The following is a 27,324-nucleotide window of genomic DNA, read 5'->3' as shown; positions in this document are numbered from 1 at the left end:
CCAGCTGCTTGAATGCAAGCTCCATGAAAGTGAGTTGGTTTTGTTTGTTTAAGGGTGTGTGTGTGTTTGCGTGTGTGTGTGTGTCCCTGTTTTGTAAACTGATGCACCCATGAAGGTGTGTAGCACAAAATAGGCTCCCAGTAAATATTTGTTGAAAGAATGCATGACTGCATAAAAGGATGAAGCTGCCCTGGCAATGTAAAGCCATGATTCAGGCTTTGACAAATCACGTTGTTCATCATTCTTGCTCTAACATATTTTATTTATGTAAGGTCTTTCAGAATCACATGTGTTTATCTTTTGTTGTGATCTGTATTTTCTGGGTGCTTTGAGATAAAACGTTCCCTAGAGGTTCTACATAAAACATTTTAGACAATTTTTTATACTGAGGAAAAAGTGGGTAATGTGGAATGCATGTTATAAAAATTATATTTTCTCCTTGGTGATTCATTATAGTAAAAATAGGAAATGATGATTATATTCGTTTCCTGGGCCTCCATAACAAAGTACTACACACTGGGTGTCTTATAACAACAGAAGTGTATTGTCTCACGGTTCTGGAAATCAAGGTATCAGTAGGGTACGCTCTTTGAAACCTATAGGAGAGAATGCTTCTTTGCCTCGCTGGTTAGCTTCTCAACTCCTGTCCATCAGTCCTTGGTCTTCTTGGCTTGTAGCTGCATGACTGCAGTCTTTGCATATAGTGTCACATGGCCTTCTCGGTGTGTGACTGTGCTCTCATGTGGAGTTTTCGTCTTAAGAACACCAGTCATATCTGATTAGGGCCCACCCTAACAATGTCACCTTAATTTGGTTACATCTACAAAGACTCTGTTTGCAGATGAGGTCGTGCTCATGGGTGCCAGGGGATAAGACTTCAACATATACTTTTGTGGGGGACACAATTCAACCCATAACAATGTCTCATGCAAAGGGTATTTCGTGATGCCCAAGCATGTTTTGGGGATGGCGGAAACTTCCTGTTGCTCCGTTAGTCACTGTTGCCAAAAGCAACAGGGGTCCATGTGGCTCAGCTTCGTGTGTCCCCAGCCCACACTAATGTGAACACTGTAGTTGTTTCGAGTATCATGCTTTTGTACTTCTACAGTACTCTTCTTCAACATACCTGAATGGCCAGTACCTCGACTCCTCTGTTTCTCCTGCTCTATCACCTCTCATCTGGTTTCACTTTCTTTCTTTCTTTCTTTCTTTCTTTCTTTCTTTCTTTCTTTCTTTCTTTCTTTCTTTCTTTCTTTCTTTCTTTCTTTCTTTCTTTATTTATTTTTGCAATTTTACTTTTCTATTTTTTTTTTTAGCTTTTATTTTTTTCTTTAAATTAAAGTTTATTGGTGCGACAATTGTTGGTAAAATTACATAGATTTCAGGTTTCACTTTCTTGTCCAGGTAAGTACTGTGGCATACCATGTCTGCTCCTCTGCTACTGGAATCTTCCCTTCCTGTTGCCCTTATTTGATACCCACTGCCTGAAAATCATCAGTTCTGGATACCTCCAATCAGTTCATATCTTTGTTGGGTTGTTAACATGTTTGGGAAAATCACTTAGCTGGTAGACTTGTACCAATGCGAAGTGATAGTCTCTGATTTCAGATGGCCCCCAAACTACTTCTTGAGGATCTTTGTAATTTTTTCCCTTGTCAGCCTCCTCACTCATCTCCTATAGCAGCCATAGATCTTCATTACTGATGTGAATACCTCTCTTCTTTGCTTTTTCTCGCCTGTCTTTCACCTTCATAATTCAATAATTTTGAACAATTTACCTTATGCCAGGACCTTGGCTATGAGTTAAAGACAGAATAGCAAATAAGACCAATTACTGCTTTGTGTGTCTTGCCAAGTAAAAGCAGAGGTAAAATCATGTGCAAATCCTTAGGGTTGAGAGAGCCTGGTAGTTGTGGGGCATTGCAAATTTCAGGCTGTAGAGATGGAGCAGGGAGATGAAGGATGCTAGAAGAAGGGCTAGGTGTGGGTGGGAGAGGTGAAGGTGAAGAAATAAACAGGAAGCAGATCCAGCTTTTTTCATTCTTGGCAGACAACATTACCTCCAAAAAAATTCATACCACGAGGAGTGATTTTTCCTCAGTTTGTCTTCCCTACTCCTCAAACAAAAGCACACGATATCTTAACTATTCACACGTGTTCTTCCCGTCTTTCCCCTATCACCCGGAAGGTATATCCTTCCGTACACCATTCACTACTTTGCTTAGGTTTAGATCTTGGATCCAGGACAATTTACCATGTTGCCTGGATAGTCTGGATGTGCAATCGGTGAATGCACAATGTACTATGTTTTCTTATTTCTTTCAACTAATACAAATTTTAAAGCAATTTGTGTTGAAAATCTCATATTGCTACAAAGTTTTCATTTTGTCTTCATAATACCACCTTAAGTAATAATTAGTTCATACTTGCCTAAGTTGCCTATTTCTGGGCAGATAGGGTAGAGGAACTCTCTTTACAGGAAAGTCAGAGCAGGAGGCTGCACAGAACACTTTCTTCCTGCGGGCTCGGGTTGTGAGACACGAGGACCTAGTGGGGGAGAGGTAGGACCCATTGTTATATTTACACATGTACATCCATGGAAAACATCTATACTTATTACAAAACAGTCATATGCAACATATTCTTAGTTATTTTCTTACATGTATTCTTTAATAGAAATATAAAATGAAATATAAATGTCTGTACACACCTGCACACACAGACACTTACTCTTTACATACCCCAGGTCTCACCGTTCTTTGCTCATTCATCATCTCCTGCTTCTGAGATCAACATTAAGCTATTCAGGTGTTAATTTTACTCTATTCTGCAGCTCTTACTCATCAGACATATCCTCACTCTGCTCCAATTTTCTCCAAGGCGCCACCGAGGAGCTACAGCAAAGATAGGTCAAACGATCTTTATTATGAAGACAAAATAAAAATTGAATAGCTAAAAAACCAAACATTTCAGGAATCGGTCATTTGGTGAATTGGCCACAGCTCTATATTTACTTCAAAACAAAACAATTATTGAATTGTCATTATATGTGATATCATGTCCCCTCTTATGTACCCATGATTCAGACTCTAACTAGAATTTTGTTACTTTTCATCAAGTTTTTCTCATTATTAACACCTCATAACAAAAACATAGAAATGGTAGTTTTCTTACTTTTTTCTCTTTCACTCACTTGGACTCACCTGTTCCTAAATCCTAAATAAATATTTGCTAAATGAATGAATAAAATGATACTGTGTGGTTTCGGGTTGATATCAACCTGTATCTTGACAGGTCATCTAATTTATACAGATCGGGCTTTGAACCTGGCTTGTCTTAGAAGAGTTCTCACGTGGTGATAGAATTTGGAGACTGAACCAGGATTGGTGATTTTTCTAGATCAGGCATTAATCTAAATTTGGAGAGGACCCAAACTCATGTTCTGGAGCTTGGAGATCAAACAGGTGGAATGAGACAGTGGGGTGTCTTCTTCTCAATGATGAATGTACATACTCTGAAAATTGCAATTGGAAGCAGACGCCAATCAGATTTAGGGCTGCTGAGATGGTAGATGTATACGTTTATAAACTAGAGAGAAATGTGACTTGGGGTGGGGACTTCTGGAGAGAAATCACAAGTTGGGTCAGTAGATAGACTGGCCAAAGTATTTACTTTGACTTGAGTCCTACAATGTCTGTGGAGATAATTATGATTGTTATTGCCGTTCATGTGGAATTAGCAGTCTCTGTATCTCTGTGTCTATCTCTATCTTTGTGTCTGTCTGTACCTTTGCGTCTATATAGGTCTGTAAGAATTTCAAGCCTGTGACGTATATATGATTAAAAGTTATATAGCTTTAAAGGAATTTCACAATATTTGTCAGCCGTTGTTTGGTAAAGGGAGCTTTCTCATATTATGTACATGTATGCATCTTGCAGGTTTAGAGCAGTTTGTTGGAAGAATGCAAGATTTTCGATTATACGAAGTGGCACTTACAAACAGGTAAGCAGATGCGGTATTGTAAAGCTCAAGAAGTGGAAGGATAAATGCTGAATTCACTTAAATAAGAGTAGCATGAAGATTATAGCATTTTTCATCTTTACAGCATTTGGCAAACATCGCCTAATTAATGTTCACAGTGTTTCCTTTGGCTTAGTCTGTGGTTGTTATTCACTAGAGACACTCTATTGGGTAACTTCTCATAATATGAAATTGATCAAGGTCTTCACAAAGCATTTCTTCTAAGAAAACTAGATTTTTTGAACAAGTTGTATTATGGAATTTGGGATACATTTGTTTAAACATTCTATACGAAGTAGTTTCTGATACTAAAGAAACTGCTATATCTCTGCCTTTTAAAATTGCTTTGTTGAATTTGTGAGTACTAGAGAATGTAGAACAATGAAAATGATTAATTATTTCGATATATGTGAAAGTCTCAAGAGAGTGGTCTATTAGACTTGGAGACAAAAAGAATGAATAACTTGAAGTGTCATTATATATTTTTCTATTTCCAGTGAACAAATAATTATTTAGACTAGAACTAGCTTTAATTAAGTATTTCCTCATCTTGGGAACAGGTGGGAAATCTTTTTTAGGGGTTCTAAAAGACATGTAGATTTCCTTTCCATTCAGAAAAGTTCAAGTGAAATTCTGCTTGAGATGTCCTCTGAAGTTTCTTTTCTCAATTACGGTTTGATGATATGAGTATATTGTTGTCTGGATGAATTGATCTTATTTACTTCTATTAAAGATCAAAAAGAAAAAAAAATGTCTATTCCTCTAGAGGTAGATAGTATGGTGAATTTCCAAATGACAAGTTTTTGTAAATTTGAGAAGCGTTGCTCTTGAGGTGATTCTATGATCAGTGTATGTTCATTAGCAATATAAAATGTTCTTTTTATTATTCTATACCCTCAAGAGGTGCTTGAATAAAGGGGCTATAACACTGGAGAACATTATTGGGGAGATTTACTGTCATCAGCCTCACCATCTTTTAAATCACCTTTGTCTAAAATTCTGAAGAGCAGTGTTGCAATAATTCTGGGGGAATGGCGCTTGTCCTGGTGGCTAAGATTTCACTGATAGTCACTTCTGGTCCCACTCAAAATCTGGTATCAACGACAAAAAAAATATCAATGAAATTTAAGGGAGGTGTGAGTTCATGCGATTTTGTAAATGGAAAAGCTTCCTAACTCAGCCATTGCCCCAGTGGAGTCTGAGAGAAGGAGTCTAACATCTCTAGTTAGACCTGGGTTACTGGTGTTGTCCCCCCTAAAATGTCTGGAAAGGTGTTGTGGAAGAATGCCCATAAATAGAATGACTAATTCTCGTCTAGAACAGGTAGACGGCCCTAAATGGAAAAATTAAATATATCCGCCTGGAATTGGCATTCCCCTTTGCCTGTTGGCAGCTGCCATATGATCTGAGGCCACTGAAGCATTTTAGGGTGCCAGAATCTGTACTGATGAGTCATAGGAAACCAGTGACAAATGGTATTGGCCTCAGTCCCTTCACCTAAAGCAGCAGCAGATAAAATTATACTTACTTTCTTACTTCCCATGGATGAACTGGAGACTCTATCTATAACTCTCATTACTTTTAATATATTATTGTTCCCTCTCGGTGGTCAGTTTAATAACTTAATTGAATGTAACCTTTCTTTTTATTACAAATAGGCACAGTAAAATATGTTTATTTGAATAAATGTCTTGAGAGGTAAGGGCTTGTGGGTGCTGCATGATGTAAAATGTTAAGTATTTACTATTTTTTTCCTAACATGATTGTGTTTGGTTTTCTGAGAATAAGAATGTTTATTTGGCCAGGAATGAGTTTCGTTTTATGTTCCCTTTACAAAATAACAAAAGCTAAAGGAATACTAATGAAAACATTAGGGATAATCGCATTGTAACAACTCTTAGAAGCTCCATCTGTGTTGAGCTGTTTGTCCTTACCGTCTGCCTCGACCTCCACAGAGAGATCCTGGACGTCTACTCTGGAGACCTGCCCTCACTGCCCATCCAGTCTCATTGCCGCTGCCCAGGCAGCCACCCTCGCGTCCATCCTTTGGCACCAGGGTACTGCATTCCTAACGGTGTGGAGGATACAACCAGTGACAGGGTGTCACGCCTGCACCCCGAAGCCCATCCTCTTTCTTTCATCAATGATAATGATCTTAGTACTTCATGGGTTTCACGTGTGTTTACAAACATCACCCAGCTTAACCAAGGAGTGACAATTTCCATAGATTTGGAAAACGGACAGTATCAGGTAACTTGAAGCAATGGGGTGTATATTAGTTTCCTGTGGCTGCTGCACCAATTTAAAAGTTTCAAACAAGAGACATGTATTCTGTCACAGTTCTGAAGATCAGAAGTAGAAAATCCAGGTGTGGGTAGGGCAGTACTCCCCCAAAAGCTCTCTGGGAGAATCTCTCCTGCCTCTTCCAGCTCTGCTGGCTCCTGGTATTACTTGGCTGCCGGTAGCATCACTTCCATCTCTGCCTCCATTGTACCGGGGGCTTCTTCCTTGGTTCTGTCTGTGTGTCAATCCTTTCTCCTCTTTCTCTTGTGAGGACCACCCTATATCCAGAATGATCTCTTTTTGAGATCTTTTAACATAATTACATCCGCAAAGACCCGTGATTCCAGATGAGGTCACATCCACAGGGACCAGGAAGGACAACTTGGGCATTTATATGGGGATACCATTCAACCTACTACAAGGTCAAAACTGAATTAGGCAATGGACCATTATAATGTATGAAATAAGAATATCTGAAAGAAGATATTCAGGGCCTAATTTTTTAGGGATTTTTTTTTTTTCAAATTCATGAAGTGAAACATTCCTTTTCATGTTAAGTCCCACAAATTAAAAAAAAGCAGGTGCTTATTTTAAATAACTATTTAAGAACACACATAACAGTTACTTCATGGAAGTCATGTTCTTTTCTCGTGACTTATCAAACTTAATATTGATTTCCACTTTATAAAATTGGTGAGACGAGGATCAGACATGCAATGATAGGAAGTGTAGCTTTAACTGTAGGCTGTGACATTTCTGGATGTCTGATAAATATTTGATAGTTGTCATGATGAGGCAGTAAGCCATTCTATTTGAATCTGACAATTCCATGGTTTGATTTATATGATGGGGACAAACTTTAAACTTCAATGACAATAATGATTTATTTGCAGGTGTTTTATATTGTCATTCAGTTCTTCAGTCCACAACCAACAGCAATAAGGATTCAGAGGAAGAAGGGGACCGACCTCGCCTGGGAAGACTGGCAATATTTCGCTAGAAATTGCAGTGATTTTGGAATGAAAAACAACGGAGATTTGGAAAATTCTGATTCCGTCAACTGTCTTCAGCTTTCTAAGTATGGCCATTTTTTGAAACAATTATTTTTTGCAGGCATTAGGAGTTAATTTTAATAGATTATGGGTTAGTAAAAATCTACACGTAAACTAACTCACTCAGCTGGTAGATACTTTCCTGCACCAATGTCTCTCTTGAAATATTCTTCTAGGATTCCTCCCTTGATTGAGTTTTACATGGTTTAAAGTTCCGTTGCATTTGTTCTTTATGATGTGATTTTCAGATTGTTTAGCAAGTTATCTGTATTAATCGAATTTTGATTATGTCCTCAAGGAAATGCCCTGCTGTATTCTTCTGTGATTATCTTATATATGCATGTGAAATATATGGACTACGCTTTCCCAGAATGAAGAATTTAAGCTGTTACTACTATGGTATTATAATTTCTGTTCTGTCAAAAACATGAATAGCTTTTCCTGATTTCACATTTCTTTCACCCAGTTTTACGCCCTATTCCCGTGGTAATGTCACATTTAGCATCCTGACACCTGGACCGAATCATCGTCCTGGATACAATGATTTCTACAATACCAAATCTCTTCAAGAGTTTGTAAAAGCCACACAAATAAGGCTTTATTTCCACGGACAGTACTACACAACTGAGACGCCTGTCAGCCTCAGACACAGATACTATGGGGTCGATGAAATCACCATTATTGGGAGGTAGGGTTTCCATGGCAGCGCGCTTTTCACTATGAATTTTGTTTTCAAGATTTTTGTCATTTAAAACGATATTAGCTAAGGTTTTAGAGCAAGTCCGATTCTAAGCTTCAAGTATTGAAATGGTTTCCTACTCTAAGATTTCTTGGGGAGATGTGTATCTTTTCTGTCTATAATATCACATGGTTATAGAATCAATTTGCAAAGGCTGTTGGGTTTAGATGTTTTGGTACCATGGATCTGACTTTGAAATGATTTACCAAATAGTTTGATTGTTTTTTTTTCTGGAGCATAATTTTCAAGTATTCTTGAAATCAAAGAGAAGAAACTTGATTTGTAGTGGCAACTATAGTAGCGGCTCATTTGGAAGTACTGGGCTTGGTCTCCCTGAATTCACATCCCACAGTTTTCTGAGGAATGTCTGTTTTCTTTTAAAGAAAAAAAAAAACTTATATGCCTTAAGTAATGTACAAATATCTGACCATAGTAGAAAACAAGGCTCACAGTATTTAAATATGTAGATAGCTAAAGGGCTACAAGGCAGCACAGTCTCTAATATGGGAACAGTACATGTATAGACCATATTTAGAATTGGATTGTACTAGAAGAAGGATATTCCCTGTAAAAAAAAAAAAAGTATGTCTTTAAAACCAGACTATTACTTGGTGAAGTAATAGCATAATGAAAAAAATACTGTTAAGTACGCACCATCTACTTATGGGGAAAAACGTTGAAATTTGTTTACTTCATTCTGCAGTTTATTCTAAACGTAATAGACTTAACTGTGTTTTGAATTGTTTTAGTAAATACCTCCCGTTGGTGAGTGTGCCGCAAGGTTGATACAGGTTTGAAAATGACCACGTAGGCCTGAAAGTTACCTTCACAATCGATGTGGTTTGGATATTGATGACACACCTTCCAGTACCTCTGGATTAATTAAAAACTTCCCATGAATATTCACATAATTAAAGAGAAATTGATTTTTGTGTTGATTAGCCTACTCACGTCTCTCGTTGAATTCACGCAGTGGATATGCTCGTACCCATAGGTCCTAAAATATATTTGCAGTTGAGCTGGTGTTTCTAAGGAGCTGTCTGACTGATGCTCTGTTCACAGATGTCAGTGCCGTGGTCATGCAGATGCCTGTGACACGACAAGCCAGCCCTATCGATGCCTCTGTTCTCAGGAAAGCTTCACTGAAGGACTTCATGTAAGTTTCCATTTTGTGCTTGGAAATCTCGAGGGGATGGGGTGGTTGTGAGATGGTGACTCTAAATCGTTTAAACTTAATGTTGTTCTATCTTCTCAGGGTGATTAAAAATAAACGTATACAAACTTAAAATGCCGATTACTGCAGAAAAACTTGTATAGAGAAAAACAAAAGCCATCGATCATGTTGAAAATTTTATTTTAAAAACTAAACTGAGAAATGACTACTAAAACTAAAGTCAGAGAGTTTTTTTTTTTCAATTTTTTCATCAGCATTATCATAGTTGATAAAACCACTAGTATTTTAAGGTGTTTGGATAGACAGCCCTAAAAAGTGTGTGTGCGTGTGTGTGTGTGTGTGTTTGTGTGTGTGTCAGGGGGGCGATTTCCTGATTCCTACATCTAAAGGGTATTTATGCAAAGGTTTCTATAAAAAAACACACCAAAAATCTTTAGATGCTAAGGGATCTTTATGTATTTGCATCAATCAAGTTTAAATCATTGCTGTTATCAATAATTTTAAGTAACTGAAAAATCTATGGTAAAATGACTTAGGACCTATGTTACTTTAGTCTATGATGGTCGGGACATTTTATAGTTGAGGTGGAAATTTAGCTACATCTTTAGGAAAGGAAAAAGAAGTCAATGGGAAAAAAAAAATCTGAGAGGTTTGTTGATAGAAATAGCCTGTGTCAACATTATTAACAGCTGATATGAAAGAGGGCACGATAACAATCATAGCAGTAATAATAATAAATAGTACAGTACGAAGTCTTCAGTAACTGGTTTGAGTCACTTGGCTGTCAACTTGTAAGAAACAGAGCCCAACCTCACGGCATGTACAGAAATCTAGGTGGCTTAAAGATTTGAATGTAAAAATAACAAAATTTAATAAAATGAAGCTTAGAACAATATTTCTAAACGTAAAGTGGGGGGCCTTCATAAGCAAAACACATAAAATACAAAGAGAAACAAAGAAACATCACAGGGGCCGTGAAGTTATTGACATATCACATTACATACTTATTTAAAATCATGTATAGTGTAAGGACTAACATAACCAGTGCAATGATAATATGATGTAAGTATTTATCAGCCCATCACTTAACAGGTAGAGTTAAGATCACTCTAAAAAGAAGAAACACACTGCTCCTCTACTCCTCACAACACAGATGTGTGGGGTCTTCCACGCCAAGCTATTCTCCATTCTGTTTGGACACCGACTAAGTATCCTACAATTTCATTCAATCTGACACTGGCTGGAGTTAGCAGACCCCATGGGTTAAAAGCTCAGTCCCATGAGACAGCCCATGTTTCAGATGCCAATTGCAGTAATGGGTCCCCCCAGGTTAATTGCAACTACTGTCTGACTTAGCTACAAATTGGGGGGTTCCCATAATCCCTTGGGTTCAATAATTTGCTAGCATGGCTCACAGAACTCAAGGAAACAGCTTACTTACCAGATTAGCATTTATTATAAAAGGATGCCACTCCAGAACAGCCAGGTGGAAGGGATACATAGGGTGCAGCACGTAGAAAGAGGCACAGGGCACACAGTTCTCCCTGCACTTCAATGGGCCCAGCAACCTGGTTGAGGTTTTTGTGGAAGCTTCATTACGTAGCCATGAATGAATAAGCCATTGATGACTGACTCAACCTCTAGCCCCCTCCCTTCACCCTTCTCTCCCTCGACGTCCAGAGGTGGGGTTGAAGGTTCTAACCCTTCAATCACATGGTTGGTTCCCCTGGCAACCAGTCCCCATATTTATGAGGTGTCCCCAAATCACCATAAACAAAATCAGGTGGGGTGGAAAGGGAGTTGTTATGAATAGTAAAAGATGCTGCTTTCATCTTTATTGCTCTGGAGCTATTTCAGGAACTGGGGACAGAAACCAAATGTTATCACAAAAGATGCCCCTACCACTCTTGTCACTTAGGAAATGACAAGTTTTAGGAGCTGTGTGCCAGAGACAAAAATGTGTATTTCTGATTATGTCACAATCCCTAATACACAAGTAATATTTAAAAATAGTTCAAATACAACAACGTATTAAAAAGGGACAGATATATGAAAAAGCAATTTACAAAGGGAGAACCGATAATTTTCGATAAACACATGAAAGGTTACCCAACCTCAGTTTTAATCGTGAAATTGCAAAATGCAAAATATCATTTTGAACCTATGAAATTAGCAAAAAGTTTAAAGATTGATAACATTTAGGATTTGTGAGAAAATGAACTTTTTATACATCACTGATGGGACAGCCAATTGGTGTAATAGTTTTGGAAGGAAATTGGACTATACCTATTAAAGTAGAAAATACAGTGAACTATATTATGTAGCTGTCATTCTAAAAACAAGTTCTTCAGTGATGAGCGTATAGAATGGCTCTATTTGTATCTTTTGTTACATAAGCATGGGATATTATGAAAGCATATCTAGCTTTTAAAATAACACTGTCTCATAGACTCTTGTACGACTGGTGAACTTCCCTGCCTCCTAGATTTCATCCTATACTTGTTTTTAGTCAGTCCCTTTACTTCTCTGTGTAGTTCGTTTTATGATATCATGGAACATCTTATTTTTAAAGACTATCTAAAGGTTCCGGTGAGCTCAGTTTTGGACGACTGAGATTCCTAATCTGATTTCATTTCTTTTTGAGTTCAACATTAGTGCATATAGTTCAATGTCAGGAATATTATCTAAAATGCAGACTTACTCTAGCACAGTTGAGATGTAATCCTTATCCTCAGTTTCAACTCAGTCTTTGATTTGGTTACAGCCTCCTTTCTTGTTCTGTGTTCAAACCAAAATTTTCATGTTCTTGTTCAGATGTTCCTTTGAACGTATTGCCCAGATCATTTCTTGATGTTGCTGATCTTTTTATTTATACATTTAGTTTTAATCACTAGTTGATAATTGCTTTGAGAGAAGGAATCTTTTACTTTTTTTTTTTTTTTTTTGATTTGTAAAATCTGAAGTCTTTGCATTTGGTTTGGATAGTATATCATGAGGGGGAAAAATCTTTAAAAACATTGCTTTTAAAAGGTTTGATTGTATGATGTATGATGTATTGTCACAGAAAGGAGATTAATTGGATTAATCAATCGATTCACTTTTAACTCAGCCATAATTGTTCTTAAATTTTCCACAGTTTGATATGTTCTTGATTTTTAAAGTGATATTTATTTTATTTATCCTACTCTTCTTTTGACATTTTAAGATGAACATTTCTTCCCTTTTCTTGCAATCAATGATATCTTCCATTAACCTCCGCCTTCCTCCTCCAACTGACTAATAATCCAATTAAAAATACTCTGGGGTGAATCTAATAGGGTACCTTGATCTGAATCTATCTAGTATATGCAAACTAAAAACTGGCTAAAATTAACAATTTACCCTTACACCTAAAGGAACTAGAAAAAGAACGAACAGAGCCCAAAGTGAGTAGTATAAGGTAGGAAATAAAGAGTAGTAATAAATATAATAGAGTCTAAAGGAACACTAGAAAGGGTCAATGAAATCAAGAGTTGGTTTTTAAAAACCAATGATAAACAACATTGATAAACCTTTGGCCAGACTCATCGAGAAAACCAAAGAGGGCCCCAAAAAGAGGGCCAACATTAATAAAATCAGAAATGAAAGAAATTGCAGCTAACACCACAGGAATATAAAGGATTATAAGGAAATATTACAGAAAATTATATAACAACAAATTGCACAACCTGGAAGAAATGGATATATTCCTAGAAACATATATTCTGCCAAGCCTGAATCAGGAAAGAACAGAAAATCTGAACAAGATGAGAACTAATAATGAAATCAAATCAGTAATCAAAAAACTCCCCAAAAACAAAGCCCTGAACCAAATATCTTCACAGGTGAATTTTACCTAACATTTAAAGAAGAATTAATATCTACTCTCCTTAAACTATTCCAAAAAATTGAGGAGGAGGGAAGCCTCCCAAAATCATTTTACAAGTCCAGAATTACCCCATACCAAAGCCAAAAAAAAAAAAAAAAAGAAGAAGACTCGAGAATAAAAAGGAAAAAGAAGAAAAGAAAGAAAATTATAGGTCAATACTCCTGATGAACATAGATACCGAAATCCTCAACATAATATTAACAAACTGAATTCAGTAATACATTAAAAAGATCATACCCCATGATTAAGTGAGATTTATTTCTGGTATGCAACTTTAATTCACTACCTGCAAATCTTTGTGATACAATGCATAAACAAGGTGAAGGATGGGAATCATGTGATCTCAATAGATGCAGAAAAAGCATTTGACAAAGTCCACCATCCAGTTATGATAAACTCTTTGCCAAGTGGGGAGAGAGGGAACATATCTCAACATTATAAAAGGCATGTGTGAAAAACCCAGAGCTAACATCATATGCAACTGAAAGCTTTTTCTTTAAGATCAGGAACAAGACAAGGATGTTCAATTTCCCCGTTTTTATTCAAAGTAGTATTGGAAGCCCTAGCCACAAACTCAGACAAGAAATGCAAAGCATTGCATTGGAAAGAAAGAAGTAAAACTGTCAGTATATGCAGATGACAGGTGCTATAAAGAACTCTAACTATTCCATCAAAAAACTATTAGAACTGATAAATGAATTCAATAAAGTAGCAGGATACAAAATATTTAGAAATTGGTTGCATTTTTATACACCAATAACAATCTATCAGAAAGAGAAATTAAGAAAACAATTCCATTTATAATTACATCAAAAAGAATGAAATACCTAGGAATAAATTTAACCAAGGAGGTAAAAAACCTGTACATGGAAAACTATAACATATTAAAGAAAGAAACTGAAGAGCACACAAATAAATGGAAGGCTATACTCTGTTCATGGATAGGAAAAATTAACATGGTTCAAATGTCCATACTACTAAACACAATGTACAGAATCCATGAGATCCCTATCAAAACACCAATGGCATTTTTCACAGAACTAGAACAAATAATCCTAAAATTTATATGGAACCACAAAAGACAGTGAATAGCCAAAGCAATTGTGAGAAAGAACACAGTTGGAAGTATCATGTTGACTTCAAACTATATACAAGGCTATAGTAATCAAAGTAGCATGGTGCTGCCATACAGACCTATGGTACAGACACATAGATCAACAGAATGGAATAGAGAGCCCAGAAATAAACCCTCACCTATATGGGCAATTAATGTATGACAAAGAGGCAAGATTATAGAATGGGGTAAAGACAGTGTCTTCAATAAATAGAGTTGGGAAAACTGGACAGATGCATGCAAAAGAAAAAGAAACTAGACCACTTTCTTATGCCATATAGAAGAATAAACTCAAAATGGATTAAAGTCTTATGTAATATCTGACACCATAAAACTCCTAGAAGAAAACATAGGCAGTAAATGTTTTTCATATCCAAAAAAAGCAATTTCTTTTTGGATATGTCTTCTCAGGCAAGTGAAAGAAAAGAAAAAATAAATGGGACTACATCAAACTAAAGATTTTGCACAGCAAAGTAAAACATGAAAATGAAAAGACAATATACTGAATGGGAGAAGAAATTCACCAGTGACACATCTGATAAGGGGTTAATATCCAAAATTTATAAAGAACCCATGCAATCTAACACCAGAAAACAATCTGATTAAAAAATGGACAGAGGACCTGATTAGACATTTATCCAAAAGAGACATACAGATGACCAACAGACATGAAAACACGTGCAACATCGCTAATTATCAGGGAAATGCAAAGTAAAATCACAATGAGGTATCACCTCACACTTGTTAGAATGGCTGTCATCAATAAATTAACAAACAAGTGCTGGCGAGGATGTGGAGAAAAGGGAACCCTTGTGCACTGTTGGTGGGAAAGTAAATTGGTGCAGCCCCAATGGAAAACTTTATGGAGGTTTCCCCCAAATTGAAAATATGTAACTACCTTATGACCCAGCAGTTCCACTTCTGGGCATCTAACCTAAGAAATCCAAAACACTAATATGAAAAGATATATGCACCGCTATGTTTATTGCAGCATTCTTTACACTAGCCAACATATGGAAGCAACCAAAGTGTCCTCTGATAGATGAATCGATAAAGAAGTGGTACATATACACGGTGGAATATTATTTGGACATAAAAAAGAATGGCATATTGCCATTTGCAACAAAATGGATGGACCTAGAGAGTATTATGCTAAGTGAAATAAGTCAGACAAAGATAAATACCATATGACTTCACTTATACGTGCAATCTAAAAAACAAAACAAATGAACAAAACAGAAACAGACCCATAGGGAACAAATTGATGGTTGCAAGATGGGAAGGAGTTGGGTGGGGGATAAGTGAAAAAAGGGGAAGGAATTAAGAAGCGCAAATTGCCAGTTAAAAAAATAGTCACAGCGTGTCAAGTACAAAATAGGGAATATAGTATGGTGTCAGTGAGTGCTCGACTTATTGGGGTGATCACTTTGTAAGTTATATAAATGTCTAAGTACTGTGTTGTACACCTGAAACTAATATAATATTGTATGGTAGGTGTAATTGGAAAAAATTAACTGGCGAATAACTTTCATATAAGATTTTCTTTTCCGAGCTATCTCTTGTTTTATTTTGACTAGTTGTTACCACCCTCCCAACTTCCACCTCTCCCCTTTTTTCCTATTGGTGCCCCATCCTATATTTCCCCTTTTCTTTCTCTTTAATTGCTCAGATTTAAGTGATTAATATTTTATCATTCTTGGAAGATTTCATGCTTCTCCTTAAAAATAGAGCCATGAAATGCATCGGGGCTCATGATTGGTTTCAGAAGTGAAGTTGGGATTTTCAGACTTGGTCTCAGGTGGTGACTGTTAGATTACGAACTAGTGAAATAATAATCATTTAGGTGGAGAATACATTTTAATGCTTCTTATTTAGCCATTAAGTGTCTTTTAAAGATAATGAAAAAGTCAAGCTTTTAACGTTTATTTTCCTGTTTGACATATTCTGATAATTTATGAATTTAGCCATAAATATAAAAGCAACAAATATGTTTCACTTTAGCCAAATTTGGCAAATACAGCTGAAGGGAAAAAGTCAATAGACTGTTAAGTTGAGTGATTTCTCAGCCCTATATTTTCAACAGTGTGTTGAAAATGAAAAATGATTTTATAAAGCATTCATAAGCATGGTGTTCTCTTTTTGTTATCATTCAAAGTATTTTAATGCATGTGGGACTTAATATATCTGAAAAAGTTGTCTTACAGTAGTTTGAAAATATACTTATTCAAGTGCTTTTCACATCGTTCCACTTTTTAAAATAATAAGTTTTAATATAAGCCATTCATTTCCTATTGGAACCAATGTTCTTTTTAAAGATCTGGACATAATCCAAAAAGAATGTCTTCAATTTCACAGTATTATGCTAACCATTAATAACATTACTCAATAAACAGGGCTTCTGTGAATTATATTACAGCCATTTGGCAAAAGGACGAAAACGTAAGCCTTGAGAATATGCCAGGTCTTGGCAATTGTCAGTCCTGTGAGAAAGTGTTTTTAGCAGAAGTGAAAATGAATGAAGTTGGGAGGAAGCAGGAGAATGGTGAATTCAGAAGCAAGTTCATATACCTGGCCATTCTAGGGAATTTGCTGTGTGAGGCATTCTTTAGTTGTTTATAAAGTTGATGTCACAAAGTGGTGGTCTACAGGTGGGGACGGTGTTTAAACAGGTTTTTGCTTAATTTTCAACAAGAGTTTTCACTTCCTTTTTTTTTGTTTTCGTTCGGCTTCTCTTAATCAGAAAATAGTCCCATAGGATGTGCATATTCCCCCATGGTGGCAACTGGCCAACTCCAGGTGACAGTTACCTTCTTTGGAGCAGTGTCGCTGGTTTGGTACCATATTCACTACTATCCATAGTCTTTTATCTGGGCGACCTCACTGTGGTTAACTATCTAGGCTTCAGACACATTTGAGTTTGGGAACCTTAAAAAGCAAAAGTTAACAGATTGAAACTTATGCTAGTTACTAGGATACATGGTTAGTTATTCTGGGAATAGCAAGACCAACGATCTCTTTCACAGTTCCATTGGTAAAACCTATTTCTTCCATCATTTATAAAATAAAATAAAATAAAATAATAATGGGAAACAACTGAAGACAATCTGTTACCAAAGACGTCTGTGATTCTGGTATGACCCTCGAGCCACACTTAACTTTTTTTCTGGTACTTACTTTATCTGTTCTAAGAGTTCGAGTGTTGATAGAATGAAGCTCTAAATATTCTATTCCCTCTTGGAATACCTAACACATTTACCTTGGGGAGGCTCCGTGACTCTCCTCAGAGTTATTGGCCTAGGAACACATTTTGGTATTGTATTGGCTATTTAAGGCTTTGATTTTAATGTCTGATGCACACCGTATGTAATTATGGTATATTTCATTAATAAAGAATCATTTTAGAGTACTTATGGCATTTCTTTCCCTGAAATGACTGAAGCAGTGGTTCATTAATTTACTGGTTCCATTTTAGGATTAATTTAGGGCAAAAAAAAAAAAAATCCCAAAAGACTAGATACTACTCAGTAACTTTCAGGCAGAGTTGAATGTTTCAAAGTAGGTTTCAGGATTACAAGGGCATTGAGCTTACATGAATTGTTTGGTAAGAAACATAGGCTCTGTTTAAGTGATTAATTTTGTGGATAACAGATAATCAGTTACTTGTACATACATTTTAAAATTTAAGTACGTTTTTTATTTTGAAATCATTGTAAATTCGTATCCAGTTGAAAGAAATAATACAAAGATATTTCTTGTACCCTTTACCTAATTTGACCCATGGTGACATCTTGTAAAACTAGTGTTTCTTTTCTTTTTAAATCAATTTTACGGGAATATGATTTGCATGCAATAAGATGTATTATTTAAAACATATAGTTTGATGAGTTTTGGCAAATGTTCACCCTTGTGTAATCATGATCCTAATCAGGATATAGAACGTTTCCCTTTTCCCAAACATTCTCTTGTGTTTCCTTACAGTCTAGTCTTCACACAACCCCTTGCCCCCAACCCTCAATCCCAGGAAACCACAAATCTGCTTTCTGTCACTATAGTTTGGCATGTTCTAAAATTTCATATCATGGAGTTATTCAATCCGTATTCTTTTGGTACATAGGCTTCTAAATCCCACACTCTTCTTCCCTTGCTCTTTTTCAGATCATTTCCTACTACTTGTGTTGGTAGCTTTATTGTCATAAAGTGCATCTCTGGTTCACCTCCTCAGACAGTACATTATAACTATCAAAAAGTATGTGTTAGGTTCAGAGATATTGAATTGGAAGCTTGGGTGGATACATTATATGTCAACTAACATGGTTGCATAGCTACAATATACTTATTACTAAAGAAAAACAGGTATTTTTCTTTACTTGTTCTAAGAAGAGTTCAAGGGTTGATAGAATCTAGATTTAAGAAAAGTGTTAGTTGAAACTTGCGTCTTAGGATTTTTTCATTTTCTTTTAATAGCTCCATTCACCTTTCAGAGGCTCTAGGCCAAGAATGAGGCAATGATCAGTACCTCTGCCAAGCATTGGCACTTTGTGGCTACTTAGCTATTCTTTCATCATTTCGTGACATCATTACCTGCAAGGGTGGCCAAGCGTTCACAGAGCAATTTATTAGTAACCATGAATACTTCTCTTATTCTTTGGCTCTGATTTGTGACCCTTTTGTACTATTTATCATGGCTTTTATGAATTAACTATAATCAAACTATCAGGATGCATTTTTGTTGGTATTATAAATAGCAGAGCCAACTTAAAACATTTTATAGAATAAGCCTTCCTACCATTCATTCAATAATTTGAATGGTGGAACATCACACTCTTCAATGCTTATTATGTAAATGAATATTTCCTGTCATTTTGAAGAGTGTGTACTTTTAGAGCACTGAAGTCTAAAAGTATGAGTCATCATGACTAACTTGTGTCATACTTTTATTACACATCAAGCTTTACCGCTTATGTTTTCTCTTTGCTCACAGAAAGATTTTCCTCTAAATGTATTTCATTTCATATTATAATTTTTGTAATGCTAATAAATTCATTTTTATTAACTAGCATTCAGGCAGTTCGTATTATAGATTCTACATTAGATGCACATTTAGTGAGTCAAGGTCAAGAATTTCATTTAATCTTTGACATGTGGTGATGTTATTAATCTTTGAAAAACACTTGCACTAGTGATTTCCATGAGATAAGAATGTGCATAAATGTATTTAAAATGAAAGTTAAAAACATGAGTGAGAGGTTAAGAGCATAGGGATATGAGACAGCTTTATAGAAGAAGCAAATAGGGATCATGAAAATATAAAAATAATGAAAAAAAATGACATTTGTAGGAAATAATGGTAAAGAATTTTCCAAAGGTGAGGAATGCCATGATTCTTTAGAATCCTAACTACGCTAAGAAAAACAAATACATACATAAGTAAGATATAATAAATGTGCTGCTCACAAAAGTGTAAGAGTAGATCCTAAAAGTAGCCAGAATGAAAAATACAGATGATTTGTAGACATTAATTTATGAGAAATTTTGACATTAGATTTCTCAAGTCACGATGGAAGCCAGAAGGCAGTGGAATAGTACCTCTGAAGTGCAGACAGAAAGAAACCAACAAACATAGAATATTGTATTTGTATCTAGACTATCAGTTAAAACCAAGGAAGAAAATACATTTTCTGTCTAACAGAAATTTATCACCTTTAACACCAGTAGATTCTCTCTAAAATATTTAAAGCCACAATGAGATATCACGTCACACCTTTCAGAATGTTTATCAATGAATCAACAAACCAATGTTGGCGAGAATGTGGAGAAATGGGAGCCCACTTACAGTCGGTGAGATTGCAAATTGGTGCAGCGACTATGGAAAACAGGATAGAGTTTCCTCAAAAATTTAAAAATATAACTATCATATGACCCAGCAATTCAACTTCTGGGTATTTATGCAAAAAAATCCAAAACAGTAATTTGAAAAAATACCGGGGTTGCCATAAAAATGTTTACAAGTGGACGCTTTGGTCAATGTTGCTCCAGCAATAGTTCACCATAATCAGAAGTGTCTGGACACTGATGGCAACCACTTTGAGCACCACTTGTAATTACAGAAGTCAAATGTGACTTGTATTCATCTTTTGTTATCAGTATATATTGAGTATTACAATTAATACAGTTTTATCCTTTCTTAAAATATATATACTTTTTTGGCACCCTCTGAATATGCAGCTTTGTTTACAATAGCCAAGATATGGAAGCAACTAAGTGTCCATCAATAGATGGATGGATAAAAAAGTGGTGTACTTACATATATACTCATACATACATACATACATATATATGTACATAATATATACACACACACAATGCAATATTACTCATCCATAAAAAAGGAATGGAATCTTGCCATCTGTGACAACATGGATGTACCTAGAGGATATTATGCTAAGTGAAATAAGTCAGACAGAGAAAAACAAATACCATATGATTTCACTTATATGTGGAATCTACAAAATACAAGATAAATGAACAAACACAACAGACTCTCATAGATGCAGAGAATAAATTGATGGTTGCCAAATAAAAGGGTGTGGGGATGGGTGAAGAAAGTGAAGGAATTAAAAAGTACAAATTGCCAGTTGCAAAAATAGTCATGGGATATGAAGTACAACATAGGGAATATAGTCAATAATATTTTAATAACTATGTATGGTGTCACATTATTATTAGACTTCTCAGTGTGGTCCCTTCACAAGTTACATAAATGTCTAATCACTATTGTATGCCTGTAGCTAATACTGTGTGTCAACTATAGTTGAAATAAAAAAAATTATTTTATATTTGCATAGTAACTATGATGCATCTTTATATTATATTTACTCATTAAGTTCAGAGGGACCCAAAAACTAAAAGATAATGGATTTTGCTTTTTAATATATGAACCTGTATTTGTATGTATGTATGTATGTGTATATATATATACATGCAGAGAACATTTTAATACAATGAATTCATTTTTTCTTCCTTTATAAAACAGTACAGGTTTGCCTACATAAATGTATTTTCTATCCTAGGCCATCTTTTCTGACGTATCATTAGGATTAAATTATTATGGTTACTATAACATAGCATTGCTTTGACTTGGCCACTACCTACAAACTTGAACAAACTTTCAGGTCCTCCTTCTGGACTCTTGGGGGAACCTGGTGTATCTCACATATCTCTTTTCTGTTATGTTTAGCACCCTGAACAGGCCCCATTATTAAAGAGGAAGAATAAAGAAAAGCAGGGTAGGCCAAGGGAGAAATAACAAAAATCAAGCAATGTACAGTATTCAAAATTAATGAATAAGATTCCAGGGCCCTTCGTGCAAATGATTCTGTCTTATCAACAACTAAACACAGTTAGATGGTCTGCATTCACAAGCCATACTGTTGGGAGCCCCAAGCTTCAAGTGCGGAGACGATTGGTCATATCTATAGACAGATAATATGTAGAGCTGAAGCAGTTGTCCATAATTGTCCAGTCTTTATTTGTGCAAATGTAGATTTTCATTTCACACGTTATTAAAATTTATTTTATTGGATGATTTTCCAATCCTGCATTGTACTTTGCCTGTAGTGGTTCAGACAAATCATCGAATGAATTAGAAAGTTTCTAAAAAGAGCCAATACATATTAATAGTTGAAATGTCAGGCAGGCTACATATGCTAAGTGTTCATGATTATTGTGTTACCTCCGATATCTGATAAGTGTTGTCCAGTAGTGTTAGTAGTCATTTAATTTGTGCTATTAATTTCAGCACCTGGAGAGCAGACTGAGTACATATTTTCTGTGGACACTTTAATTATATGAGAATTTCTAGCCAGAGGAAAGATAATTACTGAGAAAGGAGTATGTCAATGAAGGATAAATACATGAGCAATTCTGTCTTTTCAATGGCAAAGCATCGTAATTGTTTTGAATTTGTTAATTGAGATTACATAGTAATAACAGGTAAAAATATGCAGGAAAATATTGTATTTACCTTTAAACATTTACTATTGTTATTCAGTTAAATACCAGACACATTCCGGTTCAGTCCTGTGACATGTCCTAATGTAAACAGTCTATTAGGTCATTCATTCATGCCTTCATCAAACATATATTGATCACCTACCATGTGCAAAGTACTGAGCAATTTTCTTTCTAGATTCTCTCTGCAGTTGGAAGTTTTGCTTCCACCCGTGGCCCACACACCTGATCTATCATTGATAACAAATTAGCACGTCTGTGAAGTTTTTATTTTTATAAAGATGATTTCTCTATCTAGTAGACAAAAGAAATTACATGGAAATGTCATCCCTTGAATTACAATTGAACGGCTGCATCCAAAGGAAAGAGGAAGCTGTGAAGAGAGCCTGAGGACAATTATTATTATGAGAGATTTAGGCTCTTAAAATTTCCAACATACTAGTCTGGCTTCTACTGATGAGAAAGGGGCAATTTACAGACTTTCAGAAGATCTCTAATTCATTTAGACCATTTGGGAATAGTGGAACAAATTATCTTTTTCTTTTTCTTTTTTTTTTTTTTGCTCAGTAAGGGATACTATATAGAAACAGATCACCTACCTTCCTTACTGCCTCTGAATTTTCCAAAATGGGGAAAGGGGCAGGCGGGAAGTGACCTCAACATTCCAAGGCCCTCCTGTCAATACCTCTCTCCCTCAGAGATCATTTTCTGTCCCTGGAGCCAGTAAAGCACATTGACTAGGAATGAGGGCTCTTTCTATAAATACATGTAAATTGAGTGGCTACTCTGTGTTAGAGCTTCTTCTAGGCACTGAGGGTATGGTAATGAATGAAAAACAACAGACATAGCTGTCCTTGGACATTTTTACATTCTAGTTTATACCGTTTGACATTCTAGTGGGTGACTTTAGACAATTATTAAATTTCTTAGTCCTCAGTTTTCTCATCTGTAGGATGAAGTAGCAAATCCTACTTCATAGGTTGTTGAAAAGATTTTGTTCATCTAATAAACAAGAAGCACGTAGACCTGACACCATAACTCTTAGTTATTCTTCCTGCATGAATAGCACTGCCTAGATAAAGATATTTGTTGGCATGTTATTATGGAGGGTAGAAAGATAAATATGTTTCTTTCACTTTTGTTTCTTTGCTAGAACCAAGAATGAAGGAATGGATTCACCACTAGAAAAGAGTTCTTATTGCATCATGCAGTCATTCATTTATTCACTGATTTATACATTCATTTGTTCATTCTCTTAATAAACATTTATTGAGCAATTGCAATGTTTTATGCATTAGGCTGGGGCTTATTAGATGAATGAAATCTAATTCCTGCTTGAAGCTCAGAGTCTAATAAGAAGAGATAAGTAAATGGACTATTATAATAGTCTATGCTAATTGCAGTGATATAAAAAGTATAGACAAAATGCTCTTTTCTCTATAAATGCTTAAGAAAATAAGGCAGTACCCATAGTTGTCTTTTGTGCTCCTAAAATTTTAGCCTATACGGTATCTACTAGACTTAAGAAAAAATGCTATTTCATTATTTACCATTATTGGGGAATTAACGACTTCTCGTAAATTTTCCAGGTACGATTTTTTTAAATGAATATTTAAAAAATAGTTTAATCTGTTTTTGAAATAATTCAAAAACAGATTTTTCTCTGTTTTCTTAATTTGTGACTATGGACCACAAATTGTTTTTGATGAGTCGTGATCATCATCATGAACTTGAGCTTTCAAAGAACCTTGAGTCCATTGCTTTGTTGAGCTGTTTTGTGATTAGCTTGCTAAAAGATCTTCCTCTCCTCCCAAACCTTCCTGGGAACTTCATATATCTAGCTAAGAGACGTTTTCTTATTCCTTCCTCCAAAGATACATAATGGGCATTTAAGATTATTGGATAAGTGACTGAATAGATGAGGTATTGCCATAGTTACATTTCTTTAAAATTTCCTATATGCAAGTTTGTACTTTTTCTATACATTTGAAGATATTAAGAAAAATTGACCAAGATGGAGACTGATGGGAGGAGAGTTGATAAAAATATATTTGAACCTGTGGGTTATCTTTTTTAAAATTTTTTAATTTTTCAATTTTATTTAATTTGATTTTTAACCTTTATACATACTTTTTTCATTTTATTAATTATTTTAAATAATTTATTAATTATTAAATTATTATTTAGTCAATTATTAATTATTTTATAATTATTAATTATTTATCACTTATTATTTATTAAAATTAAATAATTTTTAATTTTATTTAATTTGATTTTTTTAACCTTTATATATACTTTTTTTCATTTTTTATATCAGTTTCAGGTGCACAAGATAATAGTTAGACATTTATCATTTAAATAATAAATGATAATAAATGAAAATAAATGTCACACTGTGTGAACCCCCCTCCCCCATCCACTATCCCTCTGACATCGCACAGAGCCATTACATTTCCACTGTCTCTATTCCTAATACTGTACTCTGCTTCTTGTAAATATGTATACACACACACACACACACACACACACACACAGAGTTGTAGTTGACATTCATTATTGTTCAGCTTCACCTTCAGGTGTACAGTGCAGTGATCAGGCATCTACATCATCACTGAGGTGGTCTCCCTAATGAGAAAAGTGTCCATCATATACCCTACAAAATCTTTATGACATTATCGATTACATTCCCCAAATTGACTTTCGTATCCCCGTGGCAATCTTGTGGTTACCAATTATGCTTTCTAATCCCCTCACCTTCCCCCTTATCCTCACTCCCTCCTTCCATCTACCAACCCTCTGTTTTTCTTCTATGTCTCTGAGACTGTTTCTGATTAGTTCATTCATTTATTCTTTTCTTTAGATTCCACATATAAGTGAGATCATATGGTATTTGTCTTTCTCTGTCTGACTTGTTTCACTTAACATAATGTTCTCTAGGTCCACCCATATTGTTGCAAATGGTAAGATTTCCTTCTTCTTTATGGCTGTGTAATACTCCATTGTATAAATGTACCACAGTTTCTTACTCCAGTCATCTACCGATGGGCATTTTGGTTATTTCCATGTCTTGGCTATTGTGTATAGTGCTGCAATAAACCTCACTAATCAGTAGAGAAATACAAATAAAAACCACAATGAGATACCACCTGTGGGTTATCTTTGATAGATTGTTTTTGATAGTCTGTAAGAGTAACAAAAAAACACTATTCCATTATAATGATCAGAATAGAGAAACCTCATTCTGTACTATTTGTCGAAAATGTAATAAAATAAATTTCTAGATTCAATAATTATTCTATGATTTTTCTTCCAAATATGTCAAAGTATTTGGCTGCAACTTAGTGGAGTTGGTTAATAGGCTTTAAAAAGCTATCAAAAGGATAGCAGTAAAATGAGTAAGTGATAAAGGTCCCTAATCCTAATATCACCAATGTCTAATCTTATCATTTGAGCATCCAGGGACATATCGGGGGGAATCCAGTTGTTACAGAAGAAACTGAAATATAATTGAAAGTGACAAATGATCAACTGGAGACTGGGAAAACGTTAAGCCGAAAATCATCTTGTTCAGAAATTGCATAAAATATCAGATACAAATATTTCTATATTTTAAATGATACTTTAGAAATCATTGCTACAGTAGAAAAAATGTGAGGATTCAAAGGTTTACTCCTAATGTTCATAACTTACTCAAAATTTATTCATATTTCCTCCATTTCATTATGGTTCTCCTTATCGAAAAGGAGTTGCAAAAAAGAAACACAGTTATGAGACCAAAAATACATCAGTTTTATTAATTTTAAAATCAAAGGATAGACTACAAAGTATTCCTTCTCTTTTGTCTGTTTATGTAAACTGCATTCAATGATAGTAACATAGCCTCATCCTTAAGATCAAACGCTAAAATGTGTGTCAGTGTGTCATTTAGTTTCATATGTTTTAAATCAAATTTTACAATAGAAATTTAGTCTGTCACCTCTCAAAATCCTTGCTTCTACAAATCTCATTGTTTGAAAATTTTTTATCTTTTGACAATAATACTCTGTTTATTGGTAATTCATAAACTTTCAGCCTACAGTTCGCTCAACAGGAGAATCACTTTCTCTGTAGCATCTTACTGATCTGTATAATTTAAAACATTTAAATTTTTAAAATTTTCTTTGTAAAAATGTTACATGCAAATGATGTATAATTTTCTTATCAGTATCCATGCGGTTACGTTTTATTTGCCCTCAATTTTTAATACATTAGTAATAAATGCACACTGCATAAAAATAAAATTATAAAAAGTAAAAGTCACCTGTAACTCTACCACCTTTAGATCATCTTGGCAAATATTTTCAGTTTATATCCTTCTTTATTATAAAGAAATCTATGTCATCTGTTTCTTTCATCTTAAAGTTGTAGCTTCATATCCATATTCATAGATGAATCTACCTTTATCTGGAAAATAGGATTATACTCTACCTATTATTTTTTGGTTTTTTAAATTCAAACTGTATTACAAATACTTTTCTATATATGTTTGTATTGTATTTCTTTGAAAACATGACATTTTCAAACCATTCCCCTTTGGGCATTTAACTTGTGTCCCTTTCTTCACTATTATTAAAAAAACTTTCTTGTGGTGTCTTTGTCTGGTTCTGGTACCAGATTAATGCTGGCCTCATAGAATGAGTGGACATAGTCATTCTTCAATTTTGTGGGAGAGTTTGAAAAAGATTGATGTTAATTCTTTAAAACTGACAAACCCTTAGCTAGACTAAGGAAAAAATAGTAAATAAAATTCAAATTACAAGAAGAGACATTACAACTGATGCCACAGAAATAAAAGGAATCAAAGAAGAGTATTATGCATAATTATATGACAACAAACTAGATCAACTTAGAAGAAATTGATTGATTTCTAGAAACACAGAACTTGCCACCTCTTTGGGCTGGGGTAGTTCCCCTCGTCTCTTCTCCCACAGCACTCTATTAATACCTTGACCTTGCTCCTGTTCCTTTCAATAGAAATAACTAGTT

The 27,324-nt window shown here is 35.1% G+C and overlaps 1 protein-coding gene across 1 annotated transcript in view; it reads left to right on the top strand.

The window, feature by feature from the left end:
• USH2A (usherin) overlaps nt 1-27,324 on the top strand; it is a 559,517-nt gene that overhangs the window by 53,283 nt on the left and 478,910 nt on the right. The window contains exons 4-8 of the mRNA XM_033099662.1: nt 3,939-4,002; nt 5,976-6,270; nt 7,197-7,381; nt 7,822-8,043; nt 9,157-9,250. Of these exons, the coding sequence (XP_032955553.1) occupies nt 3,939-4,002; nt 5,976-6,270; nt 7,197-7,381; nt 7,822-8,043; nt 9,157-9,250 (860 nt within the window). The remainder of the gene's footprint in view (nt 1-3,938; nt 4,003-5,975; nt 6,271-7,196; nt 7,382-7,821; nt 8,044-9,156; nt 9,251-27,324) is intronic.

The sequence above is a fragment of the Rhinolophus ferrumequinum genome, chromosome 27 (assembly GCF_004115265.2).
Source record: "Rhinolophus ferrumequinum isolate MPI-CBG mRhiFer1 chromosome 27, mRhiFer1_v1.p, whole genome shotgun sequence".
Lineage (NCBI taxonomy): Eukaryota > Metazoa > Chordata > Mammalia > Chiroptera > Rhinolophidae > Rhinolophus > Rhinolophus ferrumequinum.
This window is presented reverse-complemented; position numbering and strand designations above follow the sequence as displayed.